The sequence below is a fragment of the Leptodactylus fuscus genome, chromosome 7, assembly GCF_031893055.1.
Source record: "Leptodactylus fuscus isolate aLepFus1 chromosome 7, aLepFus1.hap2, whole genome shotgun sequence".
Classification (NCBI taxonomy): domain Eukaryota; kingdom Metazoa; phylum Chordata; class Amphibia; order Anura; family Leptodactylidae; genus Leptodactylus; species Leptodactylus fuscus.
The window spans coordinates 110,168,817-110,189,828 of record NC_134271.1 but is presented as its reverse complement, the minus strand read 5'-3'; the positions used below and the strand labels follow the sequence as shown (position 1 = coordinate 110,189,828).

The following is a 21,012-nucleotide window of genomic DNA, read 5'->3' as shown; positions in this document are numbered from 1 at the left end:
CAATCCGGTTTTCTCACTCCGCTCCTGCAATGTGACAGCTAGATCAGTGTTGTTTACTGCGGTGCCAGGCAACGTGTCCAAGAATGTCTGTCATGTGTGCATTGTCCTTCTAATCCATGGCTGTTCTTTTGGCAAAGAGAAGGAAATCTTTAAAGGGGCTCTATCAGCAAAATGATACTGATAGAGCCAGACATATGCGTGAATAGCCTTTAATAAGGCCATTCAGGCACCGCTAAAGTTATATTAAACTACCCCCCCCCCCGCGTTTTAAAATAAAACCCTAAAAAAGAATATGTTGTAGCAGTAGTAGCAGCATAGTACTGCGCCTGCACCCACGCCATTTTTTATCAATGGCAGTTCGCGAGCACCCGAGGAAGATGGGACCCGAAGACATCGCTGGAAGAGGAGGCGTGGCCGAAGATGACGTCGGACCCTGAATGCCTGCCCACCGTGCATAATAGATAAGTACAACATATTCTTCTTTAGGGTTTTATTTTAAAACGGGGGGGGGGGGGGGGGGGGGTAGTTTAATATAACTTTAGCAGTGCCTGAATGGCCTTTTTAAAGGCTATTCACGCATGTGTGGGGCTCTATCAGCATGATTTTGCCTTTAAGGCAAAGGCCATGTGTTGTAAAAAAGCTGATTCTTGTTGCAAGTATAAGAACTTCCTATATATTTCCTATTCCTTTTAAAGGCAGTTTTGGACTTAACTCAAAAACTGTAGCAAAATCTATAAAAAAAAAAACAAAACACAAAACACAGTTTTTCACAACATGGGACCTCAGCCTAAGGCTCCGTTCTCACGGAGTAACGCGCCGCTTATTTAGACACGTATAGGGAGCCTTCATACGGAGTTTACGCTCCGCTCATTCTAAACATAAACTCATTCAGAGTGAGCGGCGTAAAAAACAGATCCCATTGACTTCAATGGGTGCCGGCATACGCGCGCTACCCATTGAAATCAATGGGAGGCTTTTTTACCTATTGCTTTCAATGTGATACGCGCGTATCACATTGAAAGCAATAGGTAAAAAAGCCTCCCATGGATTTCAATGTGAGAACGGCGCTTTAGGCTACATGCACATGACTTAATAACCTAAAAACCTCAAAGCTATAGGAAATAATCAAACTGGTATCAATCCACTGCATATAATATACTACCTACAAGGATAAACACCCAAACTAAATGCAAAAACACAAAGTATAATCAAAAAATATAAAATCAATTTTATTAATGATTCACATCATTAAAAATATTAAATATTAAAAATATTAAAAACTCAAAAGAAGAGGTTGTGGCCCAGACAAATGGTAAAACCAGTAATTCATATATAAATTCATGTGATGCAACAATGGGATACAACAATAAATAAATGCTATATATCACTGAAACTATACAAGTGACCGCCCCAGGGACATTTGTTAGTTATCCGATGACTATCCGTTTCCCCATTTCTCGAAACAGATTGTCACTACTACTCCCTCCCCCCATCCACTCCATCATACTTACCTATCTTCTTCCTTCCAAGCTTCTTCCTGCGGAACGGTCTCTCCCTGTTTTCTGGCTGCCGGTGGGTGCTATAGACCCAGTGCAGCTGATAAACCACCTCTACTGCGCAGGCGTGAGAGCAGCATCAGAGACCTGAGCAGTAGAGGAGAGTCGTTGGCTGCAGAGAACAGAGCAGCACTGGGACAATAGCACACACCAGCAGTCTTTTTAATAAAAACATTTTTGCCCAGAAAACACATTTAACCACTTCTTTACTGGGCCAATTTCTGGGCCAGGACCAGACACATTTTCAGGTTTTTTTGTGTATGTTGCGTTTTGAGGGCTATAACATTATTTGGGTTATTCAACTAGTTTCTGCCGTCTTTTTTTCGATGACACATAGGGCTTTCTTTTTATGTTGTTTTTATTTTTGCATGTTTTTTAATTTTCTTTATATCCGATAAAATATAAACAAAAGAGGAGGGAAAACCTGTTTTTTCATTTTCATTTCTCTATTTAATAGCACAATGTGCTACTAAAAAACTTTTTAAGGCTGGGGTCTCACGGGATGTCATCACCGCGATTTGTCAGCGGCAGAAACGCCATGGGAAAAATCATGCGTTTTATGGTCAGGGCAAAGAGGATGAGATCCTAGCGAATCCCATGCTCACTTTGTGATAAAAACTGCAGTGTGGACACACCGCGATTTCCAAAACCAGCGTGGTTTTGGAAATCGCAGCATGTCAATTATACCTACGGAAATGCTGGCGGTTTCCCCATAGGTATAATTGTAACAGAAAGTCTGCAGAGGAACTTTCTGTCTAAAGCGCTGCAGGAAGAACTGCGATGCGCGGCCCCAGTGCTCAAACAGCACTGGGGGCGTTCCCATTGTTGAGAGGCAACTATCTCCAGCGCCGCCTCCATCTTTGTCAGTAGCGTCCTCTTCATCCTCTTCTTCCGGCGGTGGCTTGTAACTTCTAGGCCTCGGGCAGAGCAGACTGCGCATGCCCACAGGCCACGACAAAATGGCCACTTGCACAGTATTGTAAGCGGCCATTTTATCGCGGCCTGTGGGCATGCGCAGTCTGCTTTGCCCAAGGCCCGAGGCCTTAGAAGTTACAAGCCACCGCTGGAAGGAGAGGCTGAAGATGATGCTGCTGAAGAAGATGGAGGCGGCGCTAGAGAGAGTTCTCTCGCAGCATTGGGGACGCCCACAGTGCTGTCTGAGCGCTGGGGCCTGCCCCCAGTGCTGCGAGAGAGATAATTTGCATACCAACAAGAACCGAGATTGTAGATGAATGGTGGCGCGGAGAAGACGACGAAAGGTAGGAGAAGAGTAGCCTTTCTTAAGGCTATACAGACACGGTACCTAGAAAAAAATGTGTATGATTGATAGGATCCCTTTAAGGTAGACACTATCTAAAAAAAATACCTTCTAAGACCAGGGCCCCATGTGACAGAACTGCTGTGACAAAAAACCCTGCTTTTTACAGTCTCTGCAACTTAATTCTATGAATCCAATCCCAATTCTATGAATCCCATCTATACATTGCAGAAAAATACAGTTTTGAAAGTCGCATGTCAACTGAACCTACAGAAACGCTAGCGGTTTCCCTATAGGTTTGATGGAAGCAGAAATCCACGGAGGAAACATATGTGGACTTTGTGAAAAGCGCTGTGGGAAAAACTGTGATAGTTGCCGGCATGATTTCTCCTACACTGCCTTTTTGCTGCAGCCCGCTATGTGGGGCCTTAGCCTAAAGCCCATTGCAGACGAATGTATGAAAGGTCATTCATTTCTATGGGCCCATAGATATGGCCGTGCAGAATATGGAACAAGTCCTATTGTTGTCCGATTTTGCAGCCATACTTCCACGGCTCCTGTTCATTGAATGAAAGGGGATGGACAAGCAAGGCCGGTACACAGAGGACACTCATATGAAACCAGAGCACCAGGGGACAGGTAACTTTTTGTTGTTGTTGTTGTTTTAGATTCCACTTTCCACAGCCTCCTGGCCTGTACTAAAATATCATGGACAACCCCTTTAATAATTTCAAAAATACACAAGCAAGATTGGTGGGGCCACCTACTGGAAGACTGGACCCACAACACCTGATAGAAACCACTCCACTCTAGGCTCAAGCAAGATAGTTGTGGCCATAAGGTGACCTTCTCCGCCCAGTAACCACGTGACTGTACTGCATGCGGCTGTGTATCGTCTGTACAGAGGCCTGAATATGCTCTGCCTGCTGCACAGAAATTTACCCCGAGTGCCCTGGGCCAGCCGTGCCATGTCTGCCGTGTCCCTGCACGTCTCCCCGGGCCGCTGCCTCTATGACGACCCCCTGCAGCTCCAGGTCCGCGGTCTGAGCCCCGGCCAGGACGTCAGTCTCCACACGGCTCTGAGCGATGAGGGCGGCCAGCTCTTCACCTCCGTGGGCCGCTACCGAGCAGACAGCAGCGGAGAGCTGGATGTGAGCCGGAGCCCGGCCCTGGAAGGCGGCAGCTACACCGGAGTGGAGCCGGAGGGGCCCCTGTGGTCCCTGGAGCCCCAGACTCCCCTCAGGAGGCTGCTGAAGAAGAACGTGCGGAGCCCCTTCCAGCTGCGCTTCTCCCTGCACCAGGACCACCCGCCCGGGGCTCTCCTAGCTGCAGCCGTGCAGGAGAGGAGCTTCCTGGGGGAAGGGGTGACCCGGGTGCCGGTGCGGGAGGGACGAGTGAGGGGAAGCCTCTTCCTGCCGCCCGGTGAGTGGGAGAAGCTCCATAGTCCCGGTTATAATACATGGGGCCGGCTGTATAAATAAGAACACATGCAGTCCAGCTCCTACAGCTGTTGTCACCCAGCTTGTCCAGGCTCCTGAATGGCAGCGTGACCTCGTTATATAGAATGATATAGCTGTACTGCAGAATAGTTCCCAGCAAGTCAGTGGCCTCTAATCTGCTGAAAGTACAGGCCATGTGGACATATACACTAAGGCCAGGGTCACACTTGCGCCATTCTCTCCATCACTAGAACAGCGGTTACCTGTAAATCCCATACACTATAATGGGGTCTGTTGGTTCCTGCTGTTTTTATACAGAAGCCTTGGTAAGAAGAGACCTCTCTCCAGGACTTTTCTCTCAGACGCTTTTTGTCGGAGTCTCCGTATGTGAACCTAGCTTAAAACCCCATAAACACAGGACAATTTAGACCAGAAAAACTGCTCCATACATTGGCCAAATTTCCAGACCTAATAGTGAGCTATGATGCTAGGAGTCCTTGCCAGCCGCTTCACTGTCCCATACTGTGTATAGAACAGTAGACCCGGTAAGAGGAAGGGGGTCTACTGCCACCAAATCTACTTTTAATGATGTACTATACTATACTATACTGCTGTATGGCCTGTTTTGTGTCAAAGTGTCTTCTTGCTGCTTAGAAATTCAACTTTTATTCTGTATGAGCTGTTTGGTGCACTCAGGGCAGGGCCACGGCTGCTGGAATGCCAATTTTCTTTGGCCATCCAGTGCCGCCCCAACACAAAAAGACTGACATGCCATGGACAGCAAATTGCAGTTCTCACAAAAGAAGATGGTGCTCTAGTAGGTCTGTCCCTGTCCCAAGTACACCAAACAGCTCCTTTGCATGCAGAGTAAAGGTTGTCTTTCTCAGTAGCAGGATTGCACTTTGACTCAAGAAAGGTATGTTCACAATGTCACTAACCGATGCTGCAGTGGTGGTAGCCTACCCTTAAGGACCTATTGCACTGATTATTTGTTGGGGGCTGATTTGCCACATAGACCATCTGCAGCAGACTGTGCCTGATAGGTGATATTTGCAAGTTGATCCATTTACACGGATAGTTATCTAGACTGTATGTAATGTAAGATGGCTCATTCCCATACAGTTTCATTATTGCTGGCAGGGCACCCATTGCTCACTCAGAACGTTCTGTCACCAATGATTTTTAATTCCACATAAGGTGTTTGGCTGATCATTGGGATCAAGAATAAATGTTCCTACAAACATTTGTTCTCCTGATCATTGGCGAAAGAGAAAGAGTCTTTAGGCATCACTGCCTGTACCAAGGAGTGTATCCATAGGGCAGGCAGAAGTCGCAGTTACACCCAGCCCTGGGGTGTGAGTGGCCCAAAGTGTTTCTTCTGATTGACAACGTCAGGAGAATTTTGGCGACATAAGTTATATGAATTGGAGAGCCCCTTTAAATATTTGAGGTTAATTTGTGATAAAAAGATTTAAAGAGGTTATACCTATCTGTATGCCGTAGGTCTGGATGGGTTATTATTTCTTTATGTGGAGACAAGTTGGCATAGGGTGTCTCACAGGCCAGGCAATGCTTCCTTGTAAAGTACTATGAAATAAATTTGCCTCTCTAATTTCACTTAATGGGGGTAGTTACCCTATAATACAATGTCTGACACTTTAACAAACCTTGAAATATGACTAAAGATATTAGCCAAAACAGAATATAAATAGCTTTTCCTTATGAAGAATAGAGAGGTTCCTAGTTTGTCATATATCCTTAGCCTTGTTAACGGATTCAACACTTGTAGGAATGTTAATTACCCCCAGTAGGTGGCACTACAGAGACTGTTTGCCTTTGTCCTGGAGGAGAGTGTCTTTGCATATATTCTCTATAAGCTATATAGACGTCTTAGAGAGGATTCTCTAGCAGGGGCTGCCTTCTCTGTGCTAGAACAGAACTGTTTATCAGAGCAGTTTCCACTCTGGCAGGGCCCACACTACTGTATATGGATGGTCAATAACGTGAAAGGCTGGCATGTAATGCTCCAAGTTACTAGTAATGCTTCTTCTTACAGGTCCCGGTCCATTCCCAGGAGTCATTGAGGTACAAGGTACAGGTGGAGGCCTGCTGGAATACAAGGCTAGCCTGCTGGCTAATAGAGGCTTTGCCACCCTGGCATTGGCTTACTATAACTATGAGGATCTACCTAAAGATATGAAGGAGTTTCGTCTGGAATACTTTGAAGAGGCAGTAAGCTATATGCTGCAGCATCCGCAGGTGGGTAGTGTTATCCCAACACGATAGTTTAACCCTAAAAGGGGTTGTCCACTTTCAGACCACTATTGACAAACAAATGTACAATAAAAAGATATACAATTTTCCAATATACTTTCTGTATCAATTCCTCACGTTTTTCTAGATTTCGGCTTGCTGTCATTCCTTCTGTTACTTCTAGGAAATAAAACTCTGACCATGGTCATGTGATTTACAGTCCGTGGTCATGTGATGAGCACACAGGTGCACAGCTGATTACCAGGCAGATGTCTGATTATTGTGCTGTGACTGTAACGAGTGACACCTGTGTACTCATCACATGACCATGGACCGTAAATCACATGACCATGGTCAGACTTTTATCTTATAAGTAACAGAATGAATGATAGCAAGCAGAAATCTAGAAAACTGTGAGGAATTAATACAGAAAGTATATTGGAAAATTGTACAACTTCTTATTATACAAACAATAACATTTGTCTCTCAATATTGGCCTGAAAGTCGCAAACCCCTTTAAGTACTATCATGGTGTCTATCATGCACCACTATCATACACATATCATTATGATAGACACCATGGTAGTACGTAAGGGTTAATTTGGCACAGCCTGAGGATGAGGGCTTATTCATATGTCCTTATTTTGTGTACATGTGATGTCTGTTTAAAGGGATCCTATCATTAGAATTCCTTTTTTTTCTAACTAACACGTAGGAATAGCTTTAAGAAAGGCTATTCTTCTCCTACCTTTAGATGTCTTCTCTGCGCTGCCCTTCGGTAGAGATTCTGTTTTCTGTCTTTATGCAAATGAGTTCTCTCACAGCACTGGGGGTGGACCCCAGTGCTCAAACAGCTGTCCCCAATGCTGCAAGAGAACGCTCCAGCACCGCCTCCATCTTCAGGAACCGGTGCTGAGAAGACATCTAAAGGTAGGAGAAGAATAGCCTTTCTTATAGCTAGTCCTACGTGTTAGTTAGAAAAAAAGGGATTCTAATGATAGGATCCCTTTAAGCACGAACTGCACACGATCTTGCTTTATGTTCAGGTGCTGTCTGTTTAATTTGTTTTTCATGTATGTGAAAAATTCCTTTATTTTCCCATACGTTATAATGTCATTGGTTGGAAAAGTGAAAAAAGACAATATACAAATAGCTGCCATTAACCCATAGACTAGAATGGAGCTCCATAATCTGTAAAATGGACCATTAAAATGGGGTTGTGTGACTAAGGCCTAACAGTACAGTCAATGGTCATCATATTTTGCAAAAGTATCACTGGAAGGAGAGATTTGTTTAATTTGAATTGCTCATATATACAGTGAGATCATCTTTTGTTTTCTTTCTGTTTCTAGGTGAAGGGTCCAGGAATAGGTCTTCTTGGCCACTCTAAAGGTGGAGATTTGGTTCTTTCTATGAGCTCCTTCCTGAAAGGCATAGCTGCCACAGCTGTCGTAAATGGCTCAGTTGCTAATATTGGAGCAGCCCTTCACTATAAGGACATTACTCTACTTCCTATTGGCTTTGACCTTAAAAAATTAAAGCACCCACAGCCAGGAGTGGGTGATATCCACGACATATTAAATAATCCACTAGAAGAAGCAAACCGGAAGAGCCTTATTCCTGTTGGAAGAGCTGACTGCAAGTTTCTGTTTATTGTGGCAGGAGATGACCGGAATTGGAAAAGTGATTTCCATGCTCAAACTGCATGCCAGCTACTAGCAGAGGAAGGGAAAGAGAAGCCTGAAGTTGTGATATATCCCAAAGCTGGTCATTACATTGAACCGCCACATTTCCCCTTGTGCAAAGCATCTATGCACAGACTTATTGGACTTCCTGTGGTTTGGGGAGGAGAACCAAAGGCTCATGCACTGGCACAAGTGGACTCATGGCAGAGAATTCAGGCATTCTTCCATAAATACCTCAACCAAAAGAGTGTCCTGGAAAACAAACTGTGACCATGATGTGTTCTGAAGACACAAGCCTTAAAAGGGAATGGCTACTTTATTAATACTGTGCAACTGTTATCTGTGTATGCACAAGTTCTGGATGTTGGGAATTGGACACCTTGGAGGAATTTACTATGCCCTTTACTCCAGGAAACTGGCATAGATGGGAATAGTTGTGGCTCACCTCTGGCACGTTTGTTTTTTTTCTTGGTGCCAAAGATGTGACACTTCCCCCTGCTCCTCCAGCACACCTCTGCCTGGCAAATTTAGGGTGCATTCACACTAAGTATACGCTGAGCAGATTCTGAACGTAAAACACGTTCAGAATCAGCGCGTACAAAGCAGATTCCATTCATTTCAATGGGAGCCGGCATACGAGCGCTCCCCATTGAAATCCCTGGGCTGCTTTTTTCCCCTATTGGTTTCAATGTGATACGCGCGTATCACATTGAAACCAATAGGGAAAAAAAGAAGCCCATTCATTTCAATGGGGAGCGCTCGTATGCCGGCTCCCATTGAAATGAATGGGATCTGCTTTGTACGCGCTGATTCTGAACGTGTTTTACGTTTAGAATCAGCTCAGCGTATACTTAGTGTGAATGCACCCTTACTGTAATTTACTATATACGCCTGGATTGAGTTCTATAGAAAATCTATGTCACCTCCTGACTGACTGAAATCTCTATTCTGGCGCACAGGCATGCACATGGATTACTAAGAGGTTGGAGCCTCCTGATAATTCAGGTGTGATTAGCGCTAATCTGAGACTTAACATGTTAACACTGACGTACAGAATTCCAGTCTTAATAAATTCCCCTCTTGGTATTTCAGAGGTGGAGGTAGGATGACATGTTTCTTCCTATGCTCTTCCATCTGCCTTCCATCTCCTGTGCAGACAGCTACAGGAGGCTGCCCAAGGAGCAGAATGAGACTAATGTACAACATGGCAGAGAAGATGAATTTGTTATGGATTATAAAAAGGGGTAAAATCTTTCGGATAAATCACCAAAATCAGACTAGTTGGGGTTTGACACTCCACCAGTCAGATGTTTTCAGCAGCTGATAAACAAAGAATGGAGTAAGAGACAGACAGCTGTTTTCTGTGTAGTTACCCGACCAGCTTACTGAAGTGCAGCTCCCATTCATTTCTATAGGACCTTAGCTGCTGTGACTCAGTTCAGCCACTACAAAGAGAACCGAGCTCTCTGCTTCCTGTTCTATCCTTTGTGTAAAATGTCAAACAGCCACAGATCTGTCCTTAGTGACCTATCTTTACCCCGATCTCGGGAAGACCCCTCGAGTGCCTTAATAAGATTTATTCTTATATACTACTAATATAGTGGCCAGTGACCAAATTGCTGTGACTGAATATCAAGTCCATAATATGAATGAAGGTTTCTTCCTCAGGTATGAATTTCTACAAACTGTGTTTTGATGAATGGGAAAGTCCCAGAAAAATTTGCAGCAAATCTGCTGTGTGTGTACTGTATCCAAACATTGCAGCTAATGAAGTAATAATTTATAATGAATAGTGAACTTTATAAATATGACATGTTGGGTAAAGAAGATTTCTATAATCTAATATCTGTATGTTTAAAGCTACATTCATGTGATCGATGTGCAAAATAACTGAAAAACATCTATTTTTCAGGGCTGTCTTGCAGTCGAGAGGCCCCCGTTTTCAAAGATCCCCTATACATTTGAGTATAGGGAGGAATCTGAAAATGGCCAAAAATAGGACATGACCTATAGTTTGCTCCCATGCGACGTCCATCGTGTGACTGTAGTTTTAGGGTAATCTTTTATTTGTGTACTGTTGTCTGCTTTTCACATGAAAGGATGTAATATATATATGATTTATTTAAAACCATTCTAACTTATGTCAATATTGGATGTGACTGGAACCTCTACTGTACACACACACACCAATTTGCCCACTTTTTGTTACTGGAAAAAGTTTGTATTGAATGTTGACATGCAGTGTCCCTAGATTTTTTCTTTTTTCAGAGTACATAGACTCCAGAATAATCAGAAACAAACTGAAGCATTTTCCCTATTGTATACTGAATGGCCATTTTATTAGAGACCTCCATATAATAGCTTGTTAGACCCTTCTTTGCCCTTCAGAAATTTATTGTGGCAAAAGGAGGTATAATCCACAGGTACTATAAGATTCAGGATGTACCAAACAAACATTCCACCAAACACCTTTAGTCCACCTTCACAGCCTGAACTGCTGACGCATTTAGTATAAATGTAGACTGGACAGTTTAAAGATATGCCAGATGTATCATTCTGCATCAGTCACTAGTCACTGTGATAAATCTGGAGTAGTTTTGGATTTTATGTCTAAGACTACACTGCTACGGTAGCAAATCTGAGCCAATGTCTTTGCATACATTAGCTGGAGCCCAAATGTTTTGGGCGTATTCGGCTGCAGTTTGCTTGACTTTGCACTGGCTGAATATCAAAACAATGCTTGACATGTTCCTGTGACCCCTGTGTAAACATTTAAGTCCACAAGATCCCCTTTCTCTGGATGTTTAGCCTTTATCACTCCATTCTCAGTATACTTTCGTTGTGAGACTTCATAAGGTTAGAAATTTACATTTATTTATTTTTTTTAAGCTCAATGACCATGTGTCTTTCAAAGTCACTCAGATCCCTTGTTTTTGCCATAGGATAAGGTAAATGTACACTGAAAAAGAGCCATGGAAAACTAAAGGTGTTGTCAAGGGAGTTTAGGTTCACTCAGGGGTGCAGAGGTTGCAGTTGCACTGGGGCCCAGGAGCCTTAGGGGGCCCATAAGCACTAACATCAGTATTGAGATTACAGCTTCCATCTGGCCCATAAACCAAGGAGACCCACAGATTACCCCAACCACATCAAGGCTCATTAAACTCCTTATCACCCATAACCATCACTATCAAGAATTCGCTGTAGGAATGAGGTAGGGGGATCCGGACAAAATATTGCACCGGGGACCACAAAACTTTACTTATGCCACTGAATTCAATCACTTCATCTGGCTCTAGGGACAGTGGTGCAGCGCAAAGACACAGCAACTAACCGTTTTCTGCAATGGAGCAGTTGTCATATCCCCTTCTTAAATGTGGGATTCCAGTTTTTGCGATTGCATCAAAATTGTTCAGAGGCTTTGGCTCTTGAATTGTAAGCTTTTGAGTTGTCCACTAGATTCCACGAATGTAAACCGGAATGCAGGTGTGAATTTAGTGTGATAACTTGAGAAAATCTTTAAAACTCTGCATAATTAGTCAATATTTACATCTTCAACAATATCTACATCTTAATTTACTAAAAATGTAAATATTGCTCTGTTCATGGGAAAACTCCCTGTGACATGAGGTTACATTTACTGTAATTAAAAGCTATTTCAATCAACAGTCGCCCAAACATATCCAGCATGGCCAATTGTTTTCAGCAGCCCAAAATTGGCCAGCTGTGATCTACTGTTTGTGGTAGCTACATGTCCAATCACTGGCCAAAAGGCTAAGGCTCTATTCCCACGGAGTAACGCGCCGCGCATTCATACACGTATACATGTGTCAGAGTGTGAGCGCTCAAAACAGATCCCATTCACTTCAATGTGTGCCAGCTCACGTGAACGCATTGCGGTTCTTTCCGCAGCGCTTTTAAGAGAAAGTTCACAGAGTTTTCCTCCGCGGACTTTCTCTTAACATTATATCTACGGGAAAGCTGCCAGCGTTTCCGTAGATATAATTGACATGCTGCGATTTGCAAAGCTGCAACATGTCGCTTGGAAGCAACACCTGACACTGATAAGAGATATAATAGGAGGAATAATAAATCCAGAGCAGCCCTCACAGAGTATTAGGGTCCATTCACACGGAAGAAAATGACGCTGTATTTGGCGCTGCATTTTCAGAGCTGAAAGAAAGCCTCCCATTGATTTCAATGGGTTTGGCTAGCTTTTTTCTCCACTCGCATAATTTTGTGCTACCTGAAAATTCAGCGCCAAATACAGCGCCATTTCCTTATTTGGCACTGATTTTGACGTTGAATCCGCGTCAGAATCCACATGGAATAAACACCTCCCCATAGAGTTCTATGGGTTCCTCTCGCTTTATTTCTCCACTTGCGGAAAAAAAAGCTTCCTTCAGGCGGATTCTGCCTGCAAAAATCAATACAGTCAATGGGTGGCGTAAAATCCACGTCACGGATTCGGGCGCAGAATTGGCAAAAAACGCATGGAAAAAATGCTAGCGTTTTTTTTTTCAAGGCCTATGCATTGTGCTGAAGGGGAAAAAAACTCAAAAAATGCTCCAAAAACCTCTTCAAAAAGCCATTTCCTAATTCCTGAAACAAATCTTTTCCTCGCCAAAAAACTCCGTTCTAGCAGAAAAAAAGAAACCATTGAAGTCAATTGGAGGCTTTTTTCAGCGCTGAAATTTCACACTAAATTCCTCACCATTTTCCTCCGTGTGAATGGTCGCATACTATGACCTGAAGGAGCTGACGTCTCAGTAATGAAAACCGCCTCACAGGCAGACTTGTGGAGTTGCCCATAGCAACCAATCAGAGCTCAGCTTTCACTTTACCTCAGCAGCTTCAGTGATGAAGGCTCCTGTATAGTCAGCAATAATGACAATCTTACTATCTGGCAGTTTTCTCCTGACCAATATGGCTGCTCAGTAAGGCTGCTTGCACGCTACAGGATTTTTCATGGGTCTCTGGGCTGTGGATTCTACATCTCCATAGACTTCTATGCCGCTGCAAAATTCACAGCTTTGTGCACAAAGAAGTCTATGGAACCGCCAAATCCATAGCCCGGAGGCCCATGAAAAATACTGTAGTGTGCAAACAGCCAATAAGGATAATTTTACCCTCAGTGTTTCCGCCGTGGGCACATCGCGGTGTTCCCGTCATGTGGGGCCCTGGCCTAAAGAGGTTTTCCAGGTCAAGAATTAAAAAAAAAAAAAGTTTAGTTCCAACATCCGGGACCTCCACTGATCATCTGTTTGAAGGGACTGTGGCATTTGTGTAAGCAAAGTGACGCCTTCTCTGCTGATGGACAGGAATAGAGCAGACATGGCCTTTTGTTTTTGAGATGCACTCTATGCGCCATTACCACACATAGGTCGTCTGTGTCTGTATAACGTCATCTCCCGCCTGTGCCAAAAAGCAGACATCTGCTCTGTGTTCTTGGGGTCTTGCAGCAGGATGCATTTTATCTAAATAGGTGTATTAAAAATGGAGCAATGGGGATGAGATTTTACAGAATCTCATCTGCAAACTGCAGAAACAAATCTGCCAATCTACATGCAATGCTGATAATGTGAGTAGTCTGCCCCTATTATGGGGGCACCCTGGCTGATAATGTGAGTAGTCGGCCCCTATTATGTGGGCACCCTGGCTGATAATGTGACAGTCGGCCCCTATTATGTGGGCACTCTGGCTGATAATGTGACAGTCGGCCCCTATTATGTGGGCACCCTGGCTGATTATGTGACAGTCAGCCCCTATTATGTGGGCACCCTGGCTGATAATGTGACAGTCGGCCCCTATTATGTGGGCACCCTGGCTGATAATGTGACAGTCGGCCCCTATTATGTGGGCACCCTGGCTGATTATGTGACGGTCTGCCCCTATTATGTGGGCACCCTGGCTGATTATGTGACGGTCGGCCCCTATTATGTGGGCACCCTGGCTGATAATGTGACGGTCTGCTCCTATTATGTGGGCACCCTGGCTGATAATGTGACAGTCGGCCCCTATTATGTGGGCACCCTGGCTGATAATGTGACAGTCTGCCCCTATTATGTGGGCACCCTGGCTGATAATGTGACAGTCGGCTCCTATTATGTGGGCACCCTGGCTGATAATGTGACAGTCTGCCCCTATTATGTGGGCACCCTGGCTGATAATGTGACAGTCGGCTCCTATTATGTGGGCACCCTGGCTGATTATGTGACAGTCAGCCCCTATTATGTGGGCACCCTGGCTGATTATGTGACAGTCGGCCCCTATTATGTGGGCACCCTGGCTGATTATGTGACGGTCTGCCCCTATTATGTGGGCACCCTGGCTGATTATGTGACGGTCGGCCCCTATTATGTGGGCACCCTGGCTGATAATGTGACAGTCTGCTCCTATTATGTGGGCACCCTGGCTGATAATGTGACAGTCGGCCCCTATTATGTGGGCACCCTGGCTGATAATGTGACAGTCGGCTCCTATTATGTGGGCACCCTGGCTGATTATGTGACAGTCAGCCCCTATTATGTGGGCACCCTGGCTGATTATGTGACAGTCAGCCCCTATTATATTGTTATTCTGGCTGGTTCTGTTATATCCACATTCTGACCTCGGCTTTGTTCTCCATGAGGACTCTCTGTAACAGATTCTGTATAAAACACCGGACACCTGTCTGAAATGACAGAAATCCAACAAACTTTTATTATAGAGAAAATGACAGATCTGACACCGCCATTTACATTCTGCTCCTATGACTGTGCAGAACACTACAGCTATAGGTCCACAGCATATGTTATAATTGTGGCTTATAATTATCCAGATAAAGTATGGGCGATCCCTAAACTCGCCCCCCCCCCCCCCCCCCAGGTGCCACCTCCTGGCACTTCTCATGCTGTATGTACCCACATAACAGCAGAACATGGGGCTGGGCACTGCATCATCTGAACTGTCGCCAAACCATGCCTTCTCTGCTGTACAGAACTTTACCCCGAGTGCCCTGGGCCAGCCGTGCCATGTCTGCCGTGTCCCTGCACGTCTCCCCGGGCCGCTGCCTCTATGACGACCCCCTGCAGTTCCAGGTCCGCGGTCTGAGCCCCGGCCAGGACGTCAGTCTCCACACGGCTCTGAGCGATGAGGGCGGCCAGCTCTTCACCTCCGTGGGCCGCTACCGAGCAGACAGCAGCGGAGAGCTGGATGTGAGCCGGAGCCCGGCCCTGGAAGGCGGCAGCTACACCGGAGTGGAGCCGGAGGGGCCCCTGTGGTCCCTGGAGCCCCAGACTCCCCTCAGGAGGCTGCTCAAGAAGGACGTGCGGAGCCCCTTCCAGCTGCGCTTCTCCCTGCACCAGGACCACCCGCCCGGGGCTCTCCTAGCTGCAGCCGTGCAGGAGAGGAGCTTCCTGGGGGAAGGGGTGACCCGGGTGCCGGTGCGGGAGGGACGAGTGAGGGGAAGCCTCTTCCTGCCGCCCGGTGAGTGGGAGAAGCTCCATAGTCCCGGTTATAATACATGGGGCCGGCTGTATAAATAAGAACACATCCAGGGCAGCTCCTACAGCTGTTGTCACCCAGCTTGTCCAGGCTCCTGAATGGCAGCGTGACCTCGTTATATAGAATGATATCCACCTCCCCTAGTGCTGCAGTGTGGGGACCCATTGTAAGCCAGGACCCCCCTCCCCTCCCCCATATAGATGTCACCACTCAGTACTATTCTTATTTGCAGGTCCCGGTCCATTCCCAGGAGTCATTGAGGTACAAGGTACAGGTGGAGGCCTGCTGGAATACAAGGCTAGCCTGCTGGCTAATAGAGGCTTTGCCACCCTGGCATTGGCTTACTATAACTATGAGGATCTGCCTAAAGATATGAAGGAGTTTCGTCTGGAATACTTTGAAGAGGCAGTAAGCTATATGCTGCAGCATCCGCAGGTGGGTAGTGTTATCCCAGCAGGATAGTTTACCTACGTCACCTTTACATCTGTGCTTTTTCTTTCTGTTTTTCTGGTCCACAAAAGAATAACAGAAAAGATGGATCCCAAGGTCACAGACACGAATGGATACCAAGGGACCAGGGGCGTAACTAGCAAAGACTGGACCCCCAGCAAACTTTTGACTTGGGGTAGCCCCCATGCCATAGCACCCCCTTTCTTGGCCTCCACACAGTATAACGCCCCATTTACACACACTATAATGTCCCATAGCAGCCCCTGCATACAGTTTTATGCCCCATAATCGACCACCTACAAACTATCATTATACTATGGGCTGATTAGACTCTGGGGTCTGAAAATTTGTTTGGGTGTATGGGTCTGTAGCCTCACTTACTGATCCCCACTCCTTCTCACATATCCTCTATCCACTGGATCATCCTCTGTTTTCTCTCTGTTTTTAGGTGAAGGGTCCAGGAATAGGTCTCCTTGGTCATTCTAAAGGTGGAGATTTGGTTCTTTCTATGAGCTCCTTCTTGAAAGGCATAGCTGCCACAGCTGTCGTAAATGGCTCAGTGGCTAATACAGGAGCAGCCCTTCACTATAAGGACATTACTCTGCTTCCTATTGGCATTGATATTAAAAAATTAAAGTACCTGCAGCCAGGAGTGGGTGATGTCAGTGACGTATTAGGTGAGCCACTTGAAGAAGCAAACCGGAAGAGCCTTATACCTGTTGGAAGAGCTGACTGCAAGTTTCTGTTTATTGTGGCAGGAGATGACCGGAATTGGAAAAGCGAATTCTATGCCCAAACTGCATGCCAGCTACTAGCAGAGGAAGGGAAAGAAAAGCCTGAAGTTGTGATATATCCCAAAGCTGGCCACTATATTGAACCGCCACATTTTCCCTTCTGCAAAGCATCTGTGCACAGAGTTATTGGACTTCCTGTGGTTTGGGGAGGAGAACCAAAGGCTCATGCACTGGCACAAGTGGACTCATGGCAGAGAATTCAGGCATTCTTCCATAAATACCTCAACCAAAAGAGTGTCCTGGAAAACAAACTGTGACCATGATGTGTTCTGAAGACACAAGCCTTAAAAGGGAATGGCTACTTTATTAGTACAGTGTGCCTGCCATCTAGCTATGCACAAGTCCTGGATTTTGGGAATTTGACACCTTGATAGAATTTACTATGCCCTTTAATCCAGAAAACTGGTGTAGATGGGAATAGTTGTGGGTCACCACTTTTTGCACCAAAGATGTGACACTTCCCTCTTTTTGCACTCCCATGTATTTGACAAATGTACTATAACGTACACCTGGATTGAGTTATATAGGAAATCTATGCCACCTCCTGACTGGCTGAGATTTCTATTCCGGCGCACAGGAGTGCACCTGGATTACTAAGAGGCTGGATCCTCCTGATCATTCAGGTGTATTTAGCGCTAATCTGAGACTTAACATCTTAACACTGACCTACAGAATTCCAGTTGTAATAAATTCCCCTCATTATATTTCAATGGAGGAGGTATGATGACATGTTTCATCATATGCCCTTCCATCTGCCGCCATCTTATGGGTGAAAGTACTGTGCAGACAACTACAGGAGGCTGGCCAAGGAGCAGGGTGTAACTAATGTACAATGTGGCAGAGAACATGAAATTCTGATGTTTTATAAAAGAGGTTAAATCCTTAGGAAATTCATCAAAATTAGACTAGTTGGTGTTTGACACCCCACCAATCAGATGTTTTCAGCAGCTGATACACAGAGAACGGAATAAGCAGCAGACATCTGTTTTCTGTGTAGTTGTCGTAAGTGCAGCTTCCATTCATTTCAATATGACCTTAGCTGCAGTGACTCAGTTCAGCCACTACAAAGAGAACGGAGCTCTCTGCTTCGTGTTCCATTCTTTGTGTCTCAGCTGCTGAGAACAGCTTATCGATGGGGGGTGTAAAATGTCAGATGGTCACAGATCTGACATTAGTGACCTATTCTAGGATAGGTTATCAATAGTTTTATCCTGGAAAACCCTTCGAGTGTCTCCATAAGATTCATTCTTATACAGTACTACAGTGTTTCCCCGAAAGTAGGACACCGCCAAAAGTAAGGCATGCGGGGGGTTTCTGTTGAATTGCCTAATATAAGGCACCCCCCGAAAATAAGGCATGTACGGCAGTGGTGGGCGGGGCTTAGCGATCCCACTTCACTGACACGTGCCGTGCTCTGTGCTCCGTGTGCACAGCACAGCCGGCTGCTGCCTCTGCTGTTGTGTCCACTGTCCCTGCTGCTGTAGGATGAGCTCTCCCAGCTCATCCCAGAGGCAGCAGCCGGCATACAGGAGAGGCAGCAGCCGGCATACAGGAGAGGCAGCAGCCGGCTTTCCTGTGCACACGGAGCACAGAGCACGGCTGCTGTGTCAGTGAAGTGGGGATCGCTAAGCGCCGCCCCCGAAGCCTCACTAAGCCCCCACCACCACTGCCAGGACGAACAGCAGCACCAGCGCTGCTAGGAAGATGGGTAAAGTAAGTATGATACCTTCCCCCTCTCCTACACTACCTACAACCGACAGTCATGCTGATGCTCCGCTAAGGAAGTGCCGGCATGACTGCCGGTTGTAATAAGACGTCTCCCGAAAATAAGACAGGTCCTATATTTAAGGAGACAATTTAATATAAGACACTGTCTTATTTCCGGGGAAACACGGTAATATAGTGGCCAATAACCACAGATTTGTTGCAGAAATGTCTTTGACTGAATATGAAGTCCGTGATATGATTGAAGGAATTTCTTTGGTTTGTGTATGAATTTCTACAAACTGCGTTTTGATGAATGGGACAGCAAATCTACTGTGTGTGAACTGTATTCGAGCACTGCAGCTAATTAAGTAATAATTTATAATGAATAAATGCACTTTATAAATATTTAACATGTTGGGTAAAGATTACGTCATGTCACGTGAATAGCCTGTTTCACTTGAATTGAATGCTGCCATGTGACGTCCATTGAGTGAATATATAGTATCTTTAGGGTAATCTTTTATTATTGTGTACTGTTGTCTGCTGTATATAGTTAATATATGTTTTAATTAAACCTTTCTAATTGATGCCAGTATTGGATACGACTGTACGCACACACTTTTTGTTACTAGTAAAAAAATTTATATTGAACGGCGCACATATCAGTTTGCATCCAAACCAATGTCCCTAGATTTTTAGTTTTTTATTAACAAGACATTGATTAACCAGTTCCGGACCACTCTTAACTCTGCAAGGGTGTACTCGTATCTCCTTGCAGTATTAAGCAGCTGTACTGTGAGATATAAATAGTGAAGGGTCCTCACTCAGTCCAATCTGTTTCACAGAGGCCCCCACACTGTACAGTCTGCTCCGCAGTGGCCCCCACACAGTACAGTTTGCTCCACAGTGGCCCTTTACAGTATAATCTGTTCCACAGATGGGTGCCCACAGAGAGGGCTCTGAGTGCCACCTCTGGCACCCGTGCCATAGGTTCGCCATCAAGGGTCTATGGCGTCCGCAGGTTTCCATAGGTAACTTCTTTTTAAGCAGATTGGGTTTCCGTTTTTGGGATCCACAAGTGGACCCGAGGAACAGAAACATGAATGCAGGTGTGAACCTCGCATATGGAAATCATACAAAAAAGTCTCATACATATATAAAAATAATTTATATTTATTTACCATATATAAAAACAAATAAATATACAAATATGTAACATAAAAGGGGGAGCCACATTACTGTTACTAAATGGAGATAAGTATGGGAAAATAAATGTCAAATGATTTACCCGTAAGTCCATATTAGCTGAGAAAGATGTTTTTTAATATAATAGTAGTATATGGGTTGCATCAACCAAGGTATATAGTCCAAATGGTCATAAATATATAATATGTCATCAGTGCGGCCTAGGAGATGTGCTGGGGGAGATTGGTTTAGGGCCTTTGGCCTATTCAGTGACACAGTTATCACCACTACTACTTCCGTCCTCCAGTCCCCACCCCCATTCATTTGGGCTGTGGAATCTGCTGTCATAGAAATGATCCCATCATCAAATACCCAGTCAGGTAGCAGTTTAGTTGTTTAAAAAAAATACATAAATTGCAGTGACTGTACAATTTGGCCTAAATTGCCTAACAGTTGAATTTTTTGCAAACATTCGACTACAAATATCCAGTATGGCCAATAGTTTTCAGCAGACCAAAGTTGGTTAGCTGTGATCTACTATTTGCAGTATCTACATGTCCAGTCACTGGCCAAAAGGCTAATGTGTCTGGCCTGTTCAAGATTCTTGAAAGAGAAAGTGAGTCTTTTACAAACCTAGAAGTCTGCCATGGAGGAACAGTTGGTTACAGATCATAATTGTAAAGTACGGCATCCAGCTTTCCCCTGCGGCTTTTACATACATGAATGGGGTTAATTGGTGGTTACGCTGCGCCTGAATCAGTTGTAGAATCCTTGGCAAGATGAACTAGGATGCTTATTTAATAGTCCCACAATGGGGAAATTTCAGTGATACAGTTTCATGGATGGTACAGTAGTATATATCAAGAGAGAAAACACATACAAGCTCATGGCAGATAGAGAAATCCTAGGAATCATAGCAACTAAAAAGAAAGAAACACAGACACACTGCAGGATCATTTAGTTCTGAGCCTTTATATAAATGTTCTTCCACTTTATAGCCATAATGCCCCATAATTACTCTTTATAATAATGATTCCCCCTTTCATAGCCATAATACACCATAATCACCCTTTATATAAATTATCCCCCCTGTACTATTAAAAGGCCCACATGTGTGCTTAAAAAGAAAAGTTGTACTTGGCTGCCTGTGATCTCTTGATGGACATATAGCAGAAGCTGCCGCTGCCTCCTACTTACAAGATA

General features: G+C 44.8%; 2 protein-coding genes across 2 annotated transcripts; both read left to right on the top strand.

Moving 5' to 3' along the window:
- The first annotated feature begins 3,704 nt into the window (after positions 1-3,704).
- LOC142212797 (acyl-coenzyme A thioesterase 1-like) lies at positions 3,705-8,698 on the top strand. The gene is made up of 3 exons (XM_075280846.1): positions 3,705-4,236; positions 6,310-6,512; positions 7,859-8,698. The coding sequence occupies exons 1-3, from the start codon at positions 3,729-3,731 to the stop codon at positions 8,459-8,461; spliced, it is 1,314 nt and encodes a 437-aa protein (XP_075136947.1). The 5' UTR covers positions 3,705-3,728; the 3' UTR covers positions 8,462-8,698.
- Positions 8,699-15,070: 6,372 nt separating this feature from the next.
- LOC142212796 (acyl-coenzyme A thioesterase 1-like) lies at positions 15,071-17,790 on the top strand. Its single transcript, XM_075280845.1, has 3 exons — positions 15,071-15,655; positions 15,906-16,108; positions 16,572-17,790. The coding sequence occupies exons 1-3, from the start codon at positions 15,085-15,087 to the stop codon at positions 17,172-17,174; spliced, it is 1,377 nt and encodes a 458-aa protein (XP_075136946.1). The 5' UTR covers positions 15,071-15,084; the 3' UTR covers positions 17,175-17,790.
- Positions 17,791-21,012: the final 3,222 nt, after the last annotated feature.

Excerpts from the sequence above, each read along its gene's own strand:
- LOC142212797 (XM_075280846.1), top strand. The coding sequence starts at position 3,729 with ATGCTCTGCCTGCTGCACAGAAATTTACCCCGAGTGCCCTGGGCCAGC. Across the intron at positions 4,237-6,309 it reads AAGCCTCTTCCTGCCGCCCG|GTCCCGGTCCATTCCCAGGA; the intron begins GTGAGTGGGAGA and ends TTCTTCTTACAG. Across the intron at positions 6,513-7,858 it reads ATATGCTGCAGCATCCGCAG|GTGAAGGGTCCAGGAATAGG; the intron begins GTGGGTAGTGTT and ends TTCTGTTTCTAG.
- LOC142212796 (XM_075280845.1), top strand. The coding sequence starts at position 15,085 with ATGTACCCACATAACAGCAGAACATGGGGCTGGGCACTGCATCATCTG. Across the intron at positions 15,656-15,905 it reads AAGCCTCTTCCTGCCGCCCG|GTCCCGGTCCATTCCCAGGA; the intron begins GTGAGTGGGAGA and ends TCTTATTTGCAG. Across the intron at positions 16,109-16,571 it reads ATATGCTGCAGCATCCGCAG|GTGAAGGGTCCAGGAATAGG; the intron begins GTGGGTAGTGTT and ends CTCTGTTTTTAG.